This window comes from Theobroma cacao, chromosome 2 (genome assembly GCF_000208745.1).
Source record: "Theobroma cacao cultivar B97-61/B2 chromosome 2, Criollo_cocoa_genome_V2, whole genome shotgun sequence".
Lineage (NCBI taxonomy): Eukaryota > Viridiplantae > Streptophyta > Magnoliopsida > Malvales > Malvaceae > Theobroma > Theobroma cacao.
The window spans coordinates 33,734,026-33,749,214 of NC_030851.1; the positions used below are offsets into that span (position 1 = coordinate 33,734,026).

The 15,189-nt window shown below is 40.7% G+C and overlaps 1 protein-coding gene and 1 non-coding gene across 2 annotated transcripts; both read right to left on the bottom strand.

Moving 5' to 3' along the window:
• LOC18609619 lies at positions 3,803-4,594 on the bottom strand. The gene is made up of 2 exons (XM_007044818.2): positions 4,207-4,594; positions 3,803-4,107 (listed from the first exon to the last, which is right to left on the bottom strand). The coding sequence occupies exons 1-2, from the start codon at positions 4,527-4,529 to the stop codon at positions 4,044-4,046; spliced, it is 387 nt and encodes a 128-aa protein (XP_007044880.1). The 5' UTR covers positions 4,530-4,594; the 3' UTR covers positions 3,803-4,043.
• On the bottom strand, positions 4,975-5,048 carry TRNAV-AAC. Its single transcript has one exon. It is a non-coding gene; the product is annotated as a tRNA-Val (tRNA).

A 15,189-nucleotide genomic window follows, 5' to 3' on the forward strand; every position in this document is an offset into this window, starting at 1 on the left:
GACCAATCATTGCTAAGAAATGTTTATGGTTTATTAGAAAGTTTACGATTTTATGCTTATGAGTCTATGCTATGCGTATTGAAAATGATTATTGATATACATATTTAAAGGTGTTTAATATGCTGAATGAGTATGGTTGATATTATATACACTAGTACGAAATGAATGTAGGCTTGATTAAACTGAATCTTAGCCTAATAAATGGTCCTAAGAGATGATAAGACATATAAAGTGGTTATATGTAGAACTTTACCCAAAAAAGTGGGTTATGTGCCTTAAGTATTGATACATGAATAACATGTATCGATACATTTTAGACAGAAGGCATTCTGTGTAAAATGTATCGATATATTCCCAAATATATCGATGTATTCTTTCCAGAAATGAGTTTTCAAGTGTTTTCCAAAAGATTTTCAAAGGCAAAAGGTTTCCAATGGTTTATGCAAACTTGTTTTCCATGATATGATATTTAAATTGAGTTTAAATGCTATGTTTCATTATTATTATGGAAATGAAGGAAAGATTTATGAATCATATGTATTTACAAATGCATGGTTACAAAAAACTCCCAATTTGGCTTCTTTCCTTTCTCGTTTCTACTTACAAAGTTTTAGTGACTCACTCGTTATTTTTCTCCATTTACTTTTATTGCAGATCAGTGATAGCACTCTCTTACTAACAACTAGTGTCACAGAGACATGATTCGTTCATTTTTCATTGGTAAGTGTTTAATATACAGATCAATGATCCATTCAATCAGATTATGTTCTACTGACGAGTCGATCTTTATTTATGTTTATGTTTAAATGGATAATAAACATGTTTATGATGATGTAGTCAATGTCATGCATAAATGTGCAAATGTGGCTCGAGAGCCTATATGGACACTCGAGGGTGTTGATAAATATTTATATAATATTGTGTATGAGATTATGGCACTCTGATGATATATGAGATTATTGCACTTACATTGTTTATATTGAGAAGTTTCATAACTATAATATGTTACCTATGGTTGCATGCATGAGATTACAATGTATGCGTATGGATGATTGAATGTATGTTTTCGCACATGATTATGAATGTCTAATGAATGAATAGAATGAGGCTTGCTTGGACGTAATGGGCTATGCCCATTAAGTCCTTGCACTAGTCAAATTCCACCACAAAATAGGATGTGACAACAAGTCAATATGCCATGTCAATCTATGTAGCATAAAATAACGTGTCAATTTAACTTATAATAGTTAACCAACTGTTAATAATAAAGGTTTATTTGTCACAAAAAAATATACAAAACTTGATTAAATACAAATAAAAAATAAGAACTTATTTAAAAATATTTAGACACCTTACAAGCTTTCTTAGCTGCTATACCTTTATATTTTATGGCAATTCATTTTAGGCTATCTAAATTTATACGGTCTAAATCTTAATTGGACTAAAATTTAAATTAATATAAAAATAAACCTAAACTGAAAATAAGCCTAACAATAAGGATAGGTGGGCCAAAATGAGAATTTAATTGGATGAAAAAAAATTTTTAAAATGTGATTTATTTTAAGAAAACAAAATTAACTACGTCAAAAAAAACTAATTAAGTTAAAAATAAATAAATATCTATGATAAACTCATCCGAATAAACTGAGGTGTTTGAGTATAATTTAATTCAAGCCAAATGGTAAAAAAAAATCTGTATTTTAAATAGACTACTAATATTAAAAAAGTTTTATTCAACTATGTATGATTATAATAAGATGTATATATTATTATACACAGTACAAAATATATAAAATGTTTTGTAAATATTCTAAAAATTACATTGTAATGGAACATGTGTTTTATTATAATAAGATAATACACATTATTGAAATAAAAAGCACATGTGCGAGAGACAAATAAAAAAGATTGTAGATATTCTAATAATTATAATATAATTAATTACATATTTTTATAAGAAGAGGTTCATATTATTATTTCAAAATGAATATGTTTAATTGTAATAAAAAATACATTTAGTTTAGCTACTATTTCCTATTTTATACCCAAAGATAATATGGTAAACTTTCACTAAATTCATTGCACTTGACGGGAAAAGTCTCAACCATTACACTTAACTTTCATTTTATAGTCTCATCAAATCAAACTTTCACCTCGATCGTTACGCTCCTCTATGTTTCTTGTCCTCTATAGGGACTGGCGTGGGATAGGGCCTTGGGGCAGACAATTTTAGAAAATTGAATGCAAGATCGATGAAAAACTGGTTCGGCTTTGTTTCCGAAGAAAACTTCTACGCGCCAATAACTCTAACTTAGTTCAAGCCAAACCCCACTTTATTGTTCTTCCAACATAAGTTACAAAATATAAACAAACCCAATTGCTTGTAAGCAAGTAGTAACTATATATATAGAATCCAACAAAACTTCCTTTTTACGCTCTATTCCGGGAGGGGATCGGTTTTAATCCGACTTTGGTATAGTTAATTTTATATATATTTTTTAAAAAAATAAAAATTTCATTAATTTTAAAAACTTATATGTCATAACAAATCTTAAATCTTATAAATAAAAAACTTCTAATGACATAAGAAGTCAAGCAATTGAAAAAAAAAAGAATAATACACATATAAGAGGACTAAACTACTCCACACAAAAGTGATATATAGTGGAAATCGAATCCCCGAATAAATAGAAGCTTATCCCATACATCAAATAATTGCCTAATCCTAATTCAGATATACTTACCCATTTATCAAATTACCAACTAATTCAAAACTTGATACTAAAACAAACATCAAAACCACACAAATAAAAAGAGACCCAATATTGTAACAAATTACACACAAAAAAAAAGCTATAATCCAAGCCTATTGCCTTGACTTACAACATCCAGAAAAAGCAAAGCTCCAACAGGAGTAAACGGTCCACCCAAAAACAGACTTATGGTTGACGTCACTTGACCTGAACATATCAATTTAGGAATCATCCCTTATCTCAAAAGCTCTGATAACATTCATGCATCCATCTTCAAGCAGGCAATCTGGCTCAATTCCTTGAAACTTTTTCATGCAAAACAACACTTTTGAAGCCAAACACCAACCCATCAGAAACACTTTCACGCGTCCAACAACATCAGCTGGACATCTCATCTTAAAAAACTGTCTCTTGTCATTTGAAGCGTCCTTTTACTGTTCCTTTCTTAGCTTTAGCTCTTTCCGCTGCCTCCCTTATCATGTCTGCTAGCAGCATATCCTCATCTTCCTCACAAGTGAAACCCAATTTATTTTCAATTGAGCAAGCAACCTTCACGTCTTTCATTAGCACTTCATTCTTATTCTTAAAATCCCCATTTGATAGAAATTTATACCAATTTTCTCGTCTTTTCTACTACTCTTCCCTCTACTAAATTTTCTCCCTTTCTTTTTGAATCTAACTTGCTTCGCCCCCCTGCTCCTCACTATTTTCTCATCAACCTCTTCATATCACCTCTTTTTTATCGTTAATTTTATGTTTTAGATATGGTTTAAGTTCGATTCTGATGTTAAATGACTTTCATTTATTTTGTTTTATTCAATAACATGTTCAAATAGTCCCTTACTGAAATGCTGATAAACTTGTTTATGGTCTTCTTAATTTTGACATAGATATGATTTTGTATTAATTTTCTATGTCATAACATTAATGATTATGAACTGCTCACGCCTTTTTAGCAGAGACTTATTCAAGTAATTATACTCTAGGGCTATTCATACACACAGGACTTAAACAAACTTCTAACAAAAAAATTTTATATGTAATATACATACTTTTTTTTAATTATTTATAAAAATCCATTACATTCTGAACAGTAGAATAAAGACAGATATTTCACATTTACAAATTTCAATCTTTTCAATTAAAATCCAAACTTAAAACCTTCAAGTTATAGAGTTTCATCGATACACACTTAAGAGAAAGCATCTTTGTATACAGTATCAGAAGCTCAGTGCTCTGATGTTTGCCTGCACTAAAGGCTCCTTAGTCGCTGCATGTTTGGGAAGTTCTCTATGGCTGTTCATTCTTGACTTCAGCCGAGGTTGCATTTGCTCTTTCCTTGGAAACAATTACACTGCATATGATTAAATGGTCGAAACAGTAAGATACCAACGTCAATCACATGAAAATACATATGTTATATAGCAAGAGAATTAGGCTTGTAGAAACGAACCGAAGGAAGCGAGTGAGCATAGCAGCTTCCTTAAAGTCTCCACCTCGGCGGGCTTTCATTATTTTGAACATGAGAGCGAGCTTAATCTGAGTGCGGGCAGTTTGCTTCACGATCAATTCAGTTGCTTCTTTGAGTTGATAGCATTGCCTTTCAATCTCTCCAAACCGTCCTCTTAGTTCTCTTTGTTTCTCTCTTATGCATTTTTGATCTTCTCTTATCTTTCCCGTCTCTGCTTTCAGTCGCTCCACTTGGAGCCTCGCTTTCAAATTCTTCTTCAATATCTTTGGTTTCAGCGCCTGCTGCTTCATCTTTCTAGGTGCCATGTTGTATGGGGTTGCTATAACTTGTGTAGCTCAACTTCTCAGTCCAAACAGATTGAGAAGATGATGTTGATGAGTGAAATTATGCCACCAGCACAACCACAGTTTAAATAGCAAGTTACAGCAAAAGCAAAGCCGCGTCATGATTAGGAAATAGAAAAAGAAGTTAGAGCGAAACGTCACAGAACAGAGAACGAAGAATAAAAGAAACATGGAGGAAGGATCAATATATATATATATATATATATATACATAATTTTGTCAGGGAATCGGGGAGTCGCCCGGTCGTTCACCTGACATCGCGCGATTGAAGATGTTCTTATAGACTGGATACTGGGCTTTGTTTATTTTTGGACTGGATTGAAATTGGATGGACAAGACCATTAAATTTTTGGGATTCTAAACTGTTTCAATGACTAAAATAAGATTTCTTATAAAGAATAATTTTTGGCATCGCCCGGACTCGAACCGGAGACCTTCAGTGTGTTAGACTGACGTGATAACCAACTACACCACGACACCAAGTAACTTTTTCTGGCTGAGACAGCCAATTATTTTTATTTTTGTTGACAGTAGGAATTCTTCTTTCTGTTTTTCACAAAAAGCCTAAATGGGTTCTTCGATAATAAGAATAGGACAACAGTCTAGGTTGGGCCATCGGCATCCGATAGGGAAGAATGAAGAGGAGGGAGCGGGCGTAGTAAGCCCCTCAAAATTATAAAAATTTATATATTTTTAATTATATTTTAAAATTTTATTTTTAGTTTTTAAAAATTTTATAATTTCATCCCTTCAAATCTTTATTTTTCACTTTCATCCTTTCAAATTTAAAATCTTTTTATTTTTGTCCTTTCAAACCTAAAATCTTACCTCCATCTAGGAAAGACAATGGGAGATGCTCTATTGTTATTAGTCCATTGATGTCATGTTCATGTTCCAATCTAATGAAAGAAGATTGGAGGAGCCTTCATCTTACCCAACAATTGCTACTTTCTTTGCCGATACTACTTTTTTTTATTGTATATGGGTTTTATTGATTGTATATTTTAATAATTAATATTAAAATATTATATTATTTTGTCATGTTATTATTTATTATTTTACGAATAAAATTAAAAATTTAAAATTTTACATTAAAAAATGTAAGTTTATTTATTTTTATATTATCATACATACGGATAATTTTGTAAATTTATATTACATTTTCAATAAAGCCTTTCAAACCAAGCACTACAATGTAATCTTCTCAACAATCAAATCCATGCAATCATCACTTTTTCATATTATACCAAACGCTGCAAAATTATCTTTCCGGTGATCACATTACTAACAATATACTAAACGTAACCTTAATAAAAAGCTACACTGTGAGACCTCAACCCTATAGGCTCATAACTAGGCATAGACGCAATAACACGAGTTAGGGGTAGTTTCGTCATTTCTTCTAAAAAGCTCTTAGAAGAAGGTTTTATGATATGTTAAGGTCTAAATAGGCATAAGACCGAATAAATAATGTGTAATGATGAAAACACGAAGAAAACTAGAAGTTTCGATAATTTTCACAATAGGGGCAAAATGATCATTTTGCACCTCGAGTCAAAATTTTAAATTTTCATAAACTCGAGTAGTTTAGATCATTGTGGACATTGTCCCAATGTCAAAAGAATAATAAAAATTGCACAAAGGATTAGAGAAGAACAAGTTAACTTGTTAAAGGGCATTTTCGTAATTTCAAAGGGAGTTGGATAAGTATGAGCTATAAATATCTTTTCTTTCCAGTAGCTTCTTCTTCTTCCTCCTTCCATCTCACGTTTGTTTCCCCTCCATGGAAGCATGGTATGAAAACTTCATAACTTTCTCTCTTTAGCTTCAATTTTCATGCCTCGATGCACTTTTTCATGAAATCCTTGTGCTCTTTCACTCTCTCACTTTAAAACTCTTTAAAAATCTCACTTTCATACTTTCTCTCACTAGTTAGGTGTTTAGAGAGAGAAAGCTCCCATAACAGCTTGGAAAAATTTATTAGAAAAAATTTCAAAGTTTCAAGCTACCAAGGTGAGTAATGGGTGTCCATTTTAAAAATTTTCATAAATATATACCTATAAGTATGATTTATTTTAATTATGGATAGCATGTGTTGGTAGATATTTTAAGGAATTGTGAATGTTTGTAGTTGAGGTTATCCACTCATTTTGGAGTGATTAGGGTAGTGAAAATAGATAGCCATTTAAATGGCAAGTGGAAGCTAGCTAATAGAAAGCTTTTAGACCTTATAAGTATGTGAATTGACAAATTGGTAATGCTAATGTAATGATAGGTTCTAACGAAGTTCCACAGCTCCAATTGGACTATTAGGGAAGTTAAAGTCGGTTAAAGGCTCAACTAATACCGGTGAGTAAACGTGTATTTCAAAATGTTTTGAGAAAATGCTCACGTGTGTTAATGAATCATTTGAGAATTTTATTTGTTTTTACTCTAAAATTTGCCCGGGAACAAGCTCTTGATAATTGACTCAATGTTGTGACATGTGGCTACTATGGATTCATGCACTACTACATTATGTTGCTATATTTGTAGAGATATATATATATATATATATATATATATATATATATATGTTGTGCATGATAATTGATATGTGTGATGATTATAACCGTGTGTGTGCGTGTCACGAGAGTTTTCTCCTGACCCGTGTGGCCTAGCCTTTGCCTTGCTAAAAGGGGGTTAGAAAGGCTAGCAGTCTTCTCAAGTTAGTTAGTTATGATCGATTATGGCAAGCACAAGAGTGATGAGAGAACAAAGAGAGAGCTTTTATTGAGAAAATTTCCAATACAAGAGTCATTAGTCTCAAATGAGGGGGCTTAAGGGGTTTATATAGCTTAGGACCCCTTGGAGCCGTTACAAGGCAGTCCCCAACGGCTAGGGGCTGTTTTGGCCTCTGCTGGGCCCCTCTGACGCACCCCTGGCACTGTTGCCAACGGTTGCCCCGTAGGCCTCGGGCTGGCCAGTGCTTCCCGCACTTCTTGCAGTCTGCTTGGGCAGTTCGTGTGCTCCTGCTACGCCCCAGTCTACCAACTCTGCTGCGTGCCAATTTCCTGTGCGCCCCGTCTGCGTGCTGGCTCGTGCACCCAGTCTACCCATCAGCATTCGAGCCTCTCGATGCTAAGTATGGGTTCCAGCCCTCGTTGTTCACCCATCTTCGAGCTGGCTCGCCCACTTCCGAGCCTCAAGCCCTTGCCATCGGGCTGTCTCGCCTTCTTCCACAAAAGGGGCGTGACACTTTCCCCCAACTATTCTGGCAACGCCCTCGTTGTCTATTGGTCGTGCAACTGCTTCACCAGGTCCTCGAATTGCCACAGTGCTTGGGCCGGCTCCCAACTGGTCTCGCTGGCTGGCATTCCCTTCCACTGGACTAGGTATTGGTGTTGCGAGCGGTGGTATTTCTTCCTTAGAACCCTCTCGGCCAGAATCTGCTCAACTTCCTGCACGAACGATGCCTTATGCCCCATGGGATGTCGCTGGCTGTGGTTCCTGCTTTGGTAGTCCGGGTCTGCGTGGTATGGCTTTAGCATGCTCATGTGGAAGACCGGTTGCACCCTTGGCTTGGGCGGCATTTTCAGCTTGTATGTCGTGCGACCCACTTTCTTCTCGATGGGGAAAGGCCCCTCGTACCTCCGAACCAGCCCTTTGTGCAACTTTTCGTGGCGGAGAACCAAGTGAAGCTTTACCAACACCAAGTCCCCTACGTTGACGCTCACGTCCCGCCGGTGCTTATCTGCCAACTTCTTGTATCTTTGGGTGGCTCACTCAAGGCTCGCCCTAACCAAGTCCCGCTGCTCATGCCACTCTTGGGCATATCGAAAGGTTGCTAGAGTCGGCCCCGTATAGCTACTAACTAAGGCCTCAGGGGTCGTCGGCTGTTGCCCTATCACCAACTCAAATGGGTTCTTCCCAATCGGCTCCTGTTGCTGCAAGTTGTAGCTGAATTGTGCAACGTCCAACAACTTGGCCCAATCCGACTGGCTGATGTAGACGAAATGCCGTAAGTAGATCTCCAACAGGTGGTTTACCCACTCCGTCTGCCCATCCGTCTGCGGGTGAAAGCTAGTAGAGAAGCAGAGCTTGGACCCTAGCAGCTTGAACAGCTCGGTCCAAAACTTGCCCTTGAAGCGCCCATCCTTGTCGCTCACTAGGCTCTTCGGTAAACCCCACAGCTTGACCACATGTGCCATGAATGCCCGAGCTGCCTCCTCAGCTGGGCACTTTCGCGTGACCGGCACAAAGATCCCATACTTGTTAAACCTGTCAACCACAACCATTATGGCACCAAACCCGTTAGTAGTAGGCAAGTTAGTAATAAAATCTAAGGATACGGATTGCCACGATCAGTCAGGTCGCTCTAAGGGCTCGAGCAAGCCTGCTGGTTGCTGTTGCTCGCCTTTGTCTTGCTGGCAGACCAAGCATGTCCGTACATAGCCCTCGACGTCCTCGGACAGCTTGGGCCAGTAGTAGTGTGTCGCAATCAGTGCCTTAGTTCGCTCGGTGCTTGGATGTCCCACCCACAAGGAATCGTGGTGCTCCCGCACTATCTCCTTGCGTAGCCCCTCGGTCATTGGCATATAGACTCGAGTTCCCTTGGCCATGAGCAAGTCCCCATCCATCCAAAACTGTTGCGTCTTTCCCTCCTTGGCGCACTCGATAATGGCCTGTGCTGTGGCATCCCCCGCAAGCCCAGCCCAAATCCTGGCCAGCAACTCATCCTGCGCCTGACTGATGGTAGCCAGTTCTGCCCTGCGGCTTAGTGCATCAGCAACCCGATTGGTGGCACTTGGCTTGTACTCCATGGTGAAGTCAAATTCTGCCAAGTACACTTGCCACCTAGCTTGCTTGGGAGTCAGCTTCTTTTGGGTTTGGAAAAAGCTGTTGGCTATGTTGTCCGTCTTCACCATGAACCATGCCCCTAGCAAGTAGTGCCTCCACACCCTCAAGCAGTGCACTATCGCTGTCATCTCCTTCTCCTGAGCCGTGTAGCGTCGTTCGATATCATTGAGCTTCCAACTCTCGTACGCCACCGAGTGGCCTTGCTGCATGAGTACCCCGCCTATGGCATAGTCCGACGCATCAGTGTGCACCTCATACGGCACACTCGGGTCTGGCAGGCACAGCACAGGCTCCTCGATCATCTCCTGCTTCAACCGTTGGAACGCCCGCTCACACTCGGGACTCCATCGCCATGCACGATCCTTGCGCAGTAAGTCGGTCAGGGGTGCTACGTTGTCTAAGTAGCCCCGTACGAACTTACAATAGTAGTTGGCTAGCCCCAAGAAACTCCGTAACTCGGTCACTCTAGTGGGCTGCTCCCACTTGTTGATTGCTCGGACCTTAGTTGCATCCATTCTAATCCGGCCTCCCCCAATAATGTGGCCGAGGAAGGGGATCTTCGACTAAGCAAAGCAGCACTTCTCCCGCTTGACATACAACTGGTGCTGCTTTAGGCGCTCAAACACAGCCCGTAAGTATCCCACATGCTCTCCATGGTCCTGCTATAGACGACAATATCATCAAGGTATACAACCACAAATTTGTCAAGGAACGATGACAATACCTTGTTCATGAGCGTGCAGAATGTCGCGGGGGCATTGGTTAAGCCAAAGGGCATGACTTGAAATTCGAAGCTGCCATAGCGTGTCACGCAGGCAGTCTTTTCTTGGTCTGCCTCGACAATCCTCACCTGGTAGTACTTAGACCGCAGGTCAAGTTTGGAGAAGACTTGGGCCTCACTTAGCTAGTCGAACAACTCGGAGATGTTAGGGATTAGATAGCAGTTCCGGATGGCTAACTTGTTGAGTGCTCGGTAGTCAATGCACAACCGCAGCGTCCCATCGTGCTTTCGCTGGAAGAGGACAAGCGTACCATAAGGTGTTTTGCTTGGCCGAATAAAGCCCACCTCGATCAATTCTGTAAGTTGCCACTGTAATTCAGCTAGCTTTGGGGGTGCCATTCGGTAAGGTGCCCTCGCGAATGGCTGTGCCCCCGGCACAAGCTCAATCTTGTGGTCCACCTCATACTCAGGTGGCAAGGAGCTTGGCAGCTTGGCCGACATGGTCTCCACATATTGGTCCAGCACATTCGCTACCTCACTAGGCACGGGTGCTGCCTCGCTCTGCTCGCCCTCGTTCAGGGACAGCGTGGCTACAAAGGTCTCCTCACCCTTGCGCACACCATCTGTTAGCTATATGGTGCTCAGCATCGTGGTCGCGGATTGCTGCCTGCGCCTCACTGGCACCACACATTGACCCCGCGAGTCAAGGATCACAATGCAGCTAAAGAATGGGACAACCATGCCATTTATTTGGTCAAGGAAATCTAAACCAATCACAAAATCATAGTCATCCAAAGGAATAACTTCGATGGTTTCCTTACCGACCCACTCACCTAGCCGCACGTCCACATTGCTTGCGGTGCCAACGGTGGGGACCTCCTTGTTGTTGACAATCTTGATGCGTGCTGCCCTAGCCTTAGTGTCCAGCCTCAGCATTTTGGCTATCTCGACAGAGGCAAACAGATCGCTTGCTCTAGTGTCAACCAGCGCATTCAATTTTTTTCTCGCCACGATTATGTCTGTAAACATCAAGCCCTTGCTACGGCTCGGTTTGTGTTGTTTCAGTGCTGCCAGCATCATGGTGCCCAATCTCAAAAAATCTCGCTGCTGCTGCCCCTCACTTTCCCTCTCTTGGATGATGACAGATAGCTTGGCCCTAGTGGGGCAGTCTCGGACCACGTGCGGTCCGTCACACAGAAAACATGTCAAGGGCCTCCTGCCCTTATCCTCCGCACGGCTGCCTTGGCTAGTACCCCGCGTGCTGCCTTGCCTGCTGGTAGTGCCCCTCGGCAGTGGCTTGGCAGTGGCATTCACCTTGGCCTTACCTTTCCCCGTATCCTTCTCCGTGTCCCCCTTGCGAAACTCAACCAGGGACTTTGCTGCAGCCATCGCAGCAATGATGTCTTGGACCCCTCGACGCTGGAGCTCTTGTCTTACCCACGGCCTCAGCCCATCAAGGAAACAAAACAGGGCCTCTCGCTCGCCTAGGTCGCTAATCTGCAGCATGAGTTCGGTGAACTCCCTCACGTACTCCAGAACTCCCCCTTGCTGTGTTCGGCATCTCAATTTGCCCCGCGCCTCATCTTGCGCGTATTCGGGGTAGAATTGTGCCTTCAGCTCGCGCACAAAGTTAGCCCACATCGAGATGGCAGCTCCACCGTGCCTCTTGTCACAGCTCTTGCACCACCACAAACACGCCAAGTCAGTAAGATACATCGAAGCAGTGTTGATTTTCTTACCATCATCGGCAATGTTGGTGGCCCGGAAGTATTGCTCCATCCCTCACACAAAATTGTCGAAGTCTTGGGCATTCCGCTGGCCCTTGAACTCCTTCGGTTTGGGGATGTCCACCTTGCTAGACGGTTGAACGGCCAGGAATCCTCCACCAAGGAGTGCCTTGCACACTTCGAGTTGGTGCCATAGCTCGCTCATCTCACGTCGCAGTTGCTCGGCCTCAACCTCTCGCCTAGCATCACGTTGGGTTAGTGCCTTGAGGGTCTCGTTGAGAGCGGCCTGCAGCTCATCCCGTAGCTCGGCCAAATGCTCCTCGCACCCATCCCTCCGAGCCTCCTCCGCCTAGCAAAGGTCAGCTAGCTCCGTCACACGCTCCTCTTGGTGGGATAGCCTAGACTCCACCGCGGCTAGGAGGCTCTCGAGATGGACTTCCTCTTCACCCTACCCGAACGTGTCTCCCTTGTATCAGGGGTGGAAGCAACACCCTCAGTTCTCACTCCAAACCTTGTGTTTACCATTACCGTTCTAATACCAAGTGTCACAGGGGTTTTCTCCTGATCCGTGTGGCGTAGCCTTTGCCTTATTAAAAGGGGGTTAGAAAGGCTAGCAGCCTTTTCAAGTTAGCTAGTTATGATCGATTATGGCAAGCACAAGAGTGATGAGAGAACAAAGAGAGAGCTTTTATTGAGAGAATTTTCAATACAAGAGTCATTAGTCCCAAATGAGGGGGCTCAAAGGGTTTATATAGCTTAGGACCCCTTGGAGCAGTTACAAGGCAGTCCCCAACGGCTAGGGGCTGTTTTGGCCTCTATTGGGCCCCTTTGATGCACCCCTGGCACTGTTGCCAACGGTAGGCAACGGCTGCCCTGCAGGTCTTAGACTGGCCAGTGCTTCCCTCGCTTCTGGCAGTCTGCCTGGGCAGTTCGCGTGCTCCTATTGTGCCCCAATCTGCTAGCTCTACTGCACGCTAATTTCCTACGCACCTGCGCTCCCCGTCTACGTACTGGCCCGCACACACTGCCTGTCCGCTAGCTCGCGCACCCAATCTGCCCATCGGCATTCGAGCCTCTCGACGCCAAGTATGGGTTTCAGCCCTCGTTGCTCACCTATCTTCGAGCTGGCTCGCCCACTTCCGAGCCTCAAGCCCTTGCCATCGGGCTGTCCCGCCCTCTTCCACAAAAAGGGCGTGACATGTGCACGATGTGGGGGGATGCACATACCGGTGATGGCGTAGTGAGGGAGGTGGATGATGATAGTGCCCGTGTGCACGATGTGGGGGGATGTACGCGATGGCACTGATTGTGCACGATGTGGGGGGATGCACATGAGCTGGGTGTGATGATGGTGACATTGGTGTTTATCTATGTATTTATGAATATATATGTTTATGAAATAAAAGCTTATGAATATGGCATATGATTGAAATGCATGCGAAACTTGACATGTTGAACTTTGAGAATTATTATGCGTTTCATGTTGATTTTTTTGTCATTTTAGCAGGATGGCTTTTTCTTGAAAGAAAGGAAATTTTTTTTTCATGGTGCTCTGTTTCTCGCTGCAGCGAGAAACTCTCGGATTTGTAGGGGTAATGCGGGTTGAAATCTAGCTGCAGCGAGAATGCCTTTTCGCTGCAGCGAGGACCCGTCGTTTACTTGACTTGAATTGCACGAATGCTATTAAAGTTTTCGCTCTTTAAATCCTTTGTTAAGCATGGACCCTTTTTATCAAGTGATTTACTCATTTGGGGTTTACATGAGGGGTGTTAATAAAAGCTAAACTAAATTGCATTGTTTTAAAGATAAATGCATCATGATTTTCTTTAAACCTTCTTTATTGTTTACTTGTTCCCTTTCTTGTTCACTCACTGGGTTTATACTCACCGTTTTCAACTTCATATTTTCATATCAGGAGGCAGTCGGTAACTAGGTCGAGGTGCCTTTGTAGACTCGACTCTTGGTAGGTGTCTCGAAATTCAGTAGCTGTACATTTGTCAAGTTTCTCCGCTGGACATCGAGTCTCCTTTTGATATGTATAGACAAATCTGATGTTAATTATTAGAATACATATTGTAGACAATATGTGTATATTTTAATGAGTAATGCCAGTACGAGTTGGTAATGGTTTTCATCATTTCGAATTGAGATTTTGAATTATGACTTTAGTAACTTGTGGGATGAAATGATAATCAGGTAATATAAGTAGGCTTGCTTGGGCTTAGTGGATTACGTCCATTGGGCCCATGCGTCGGTCATGGCCCGGAATTTGGGTCGTGACATACACTAACCTTACTTTGCTGCAGATATACTTTTAATAAAAAGCTGCAAATGGATTTTTTTTATCAGAAGCAAACACTTAAAAATTTTCTCATAGCCTTACATTTTATTGTCAAAATCTCTACAGAATTTGAATTTTCTTGTCCAATTATCAATTTATTTCTCATTGTTAATTTTATTAGAAAAATAAATGAGAAATGACAACGATGGAACGATGGTAATGGAGCAAAACAACCTCCATAAATGACCAAATCTAAGTTCTCTCTTCCAACAATCCGACCCTTCTTTGTTTTCTATAAGCAACAATGTTGTCATTGAATAAGAGTTTTCTAATCATAAAAGTAGTGCCTATTCGGCCAACCCAAGGTATTCCAACAGCACAACAACAAGGGCGAGAGTTTTATAACACTATTAGTTAGCCTAATGTCATTAAGTTTTAACATTGTTATTTAACTTTTATCATTCAATTAAAACTTAAAGGACTCTTGTCATTAAATTAAAAAAGAGGCACCAATGGGGGCACTAACTAGGGGTAGGGAATTTCCATTTGGTTTTATTTGGTAGAAGAAGTTTTCCTGCTCTACACTTGCTAGTTCATGTTATCACTTTTTTGGATATTCTATATGTTGGTTTAATTCTTTTGACGTAGAGATAAAAAATGAAGTTAACATGCTACATTACTCTTAATTTGGTTTTTACATAATGGAGGGAACATTTAATTAACTTTCTGATAACTCTATTTTATAGAGTTATCTTGCATTCTTTAAAGCTTAAAAATGATTAATGTCTTCTTGTTTTTAATTAATTTAAGTCTTATTTTTATATTTTTTAGTATTAATTTACTTTATTTGTACTTTAGTAGTTTAATTAAGTAATTTGAGTTTATTTTCATGTTACTATGTCATGTTTGTACGTTTTATTAATTGTGTTGTATATTGGTGAAGGTGCAAAAGAGTTTGCAAGTCAAATTTGCCAAGAATCATGCACTTTTGCTTAAGTTGACCTCAAACTTTGCTGTAGTAATCAGAGCATATCTTGAGCTACAAAACCCTGA

What these genes read in the sequence shown, in the direction of transcription:
- LOC18609619 (XM_007044818.2), bottom strand. Translation starts at nt 4,529, where the DNA reads ATGGCACCTAGAAAGATGAAGCAGCAGGCGCTGAAACCAAAGATATTG. An exon ending in ATGCTCACTCGCTTCCTTCG is followed by an intron (nt 4,108 to 4,206) that starts GTTCGTTTCTAC and finishes AATCATATGCAG; the next exon opens with TGTAATTGTTTCCAAGGAAA.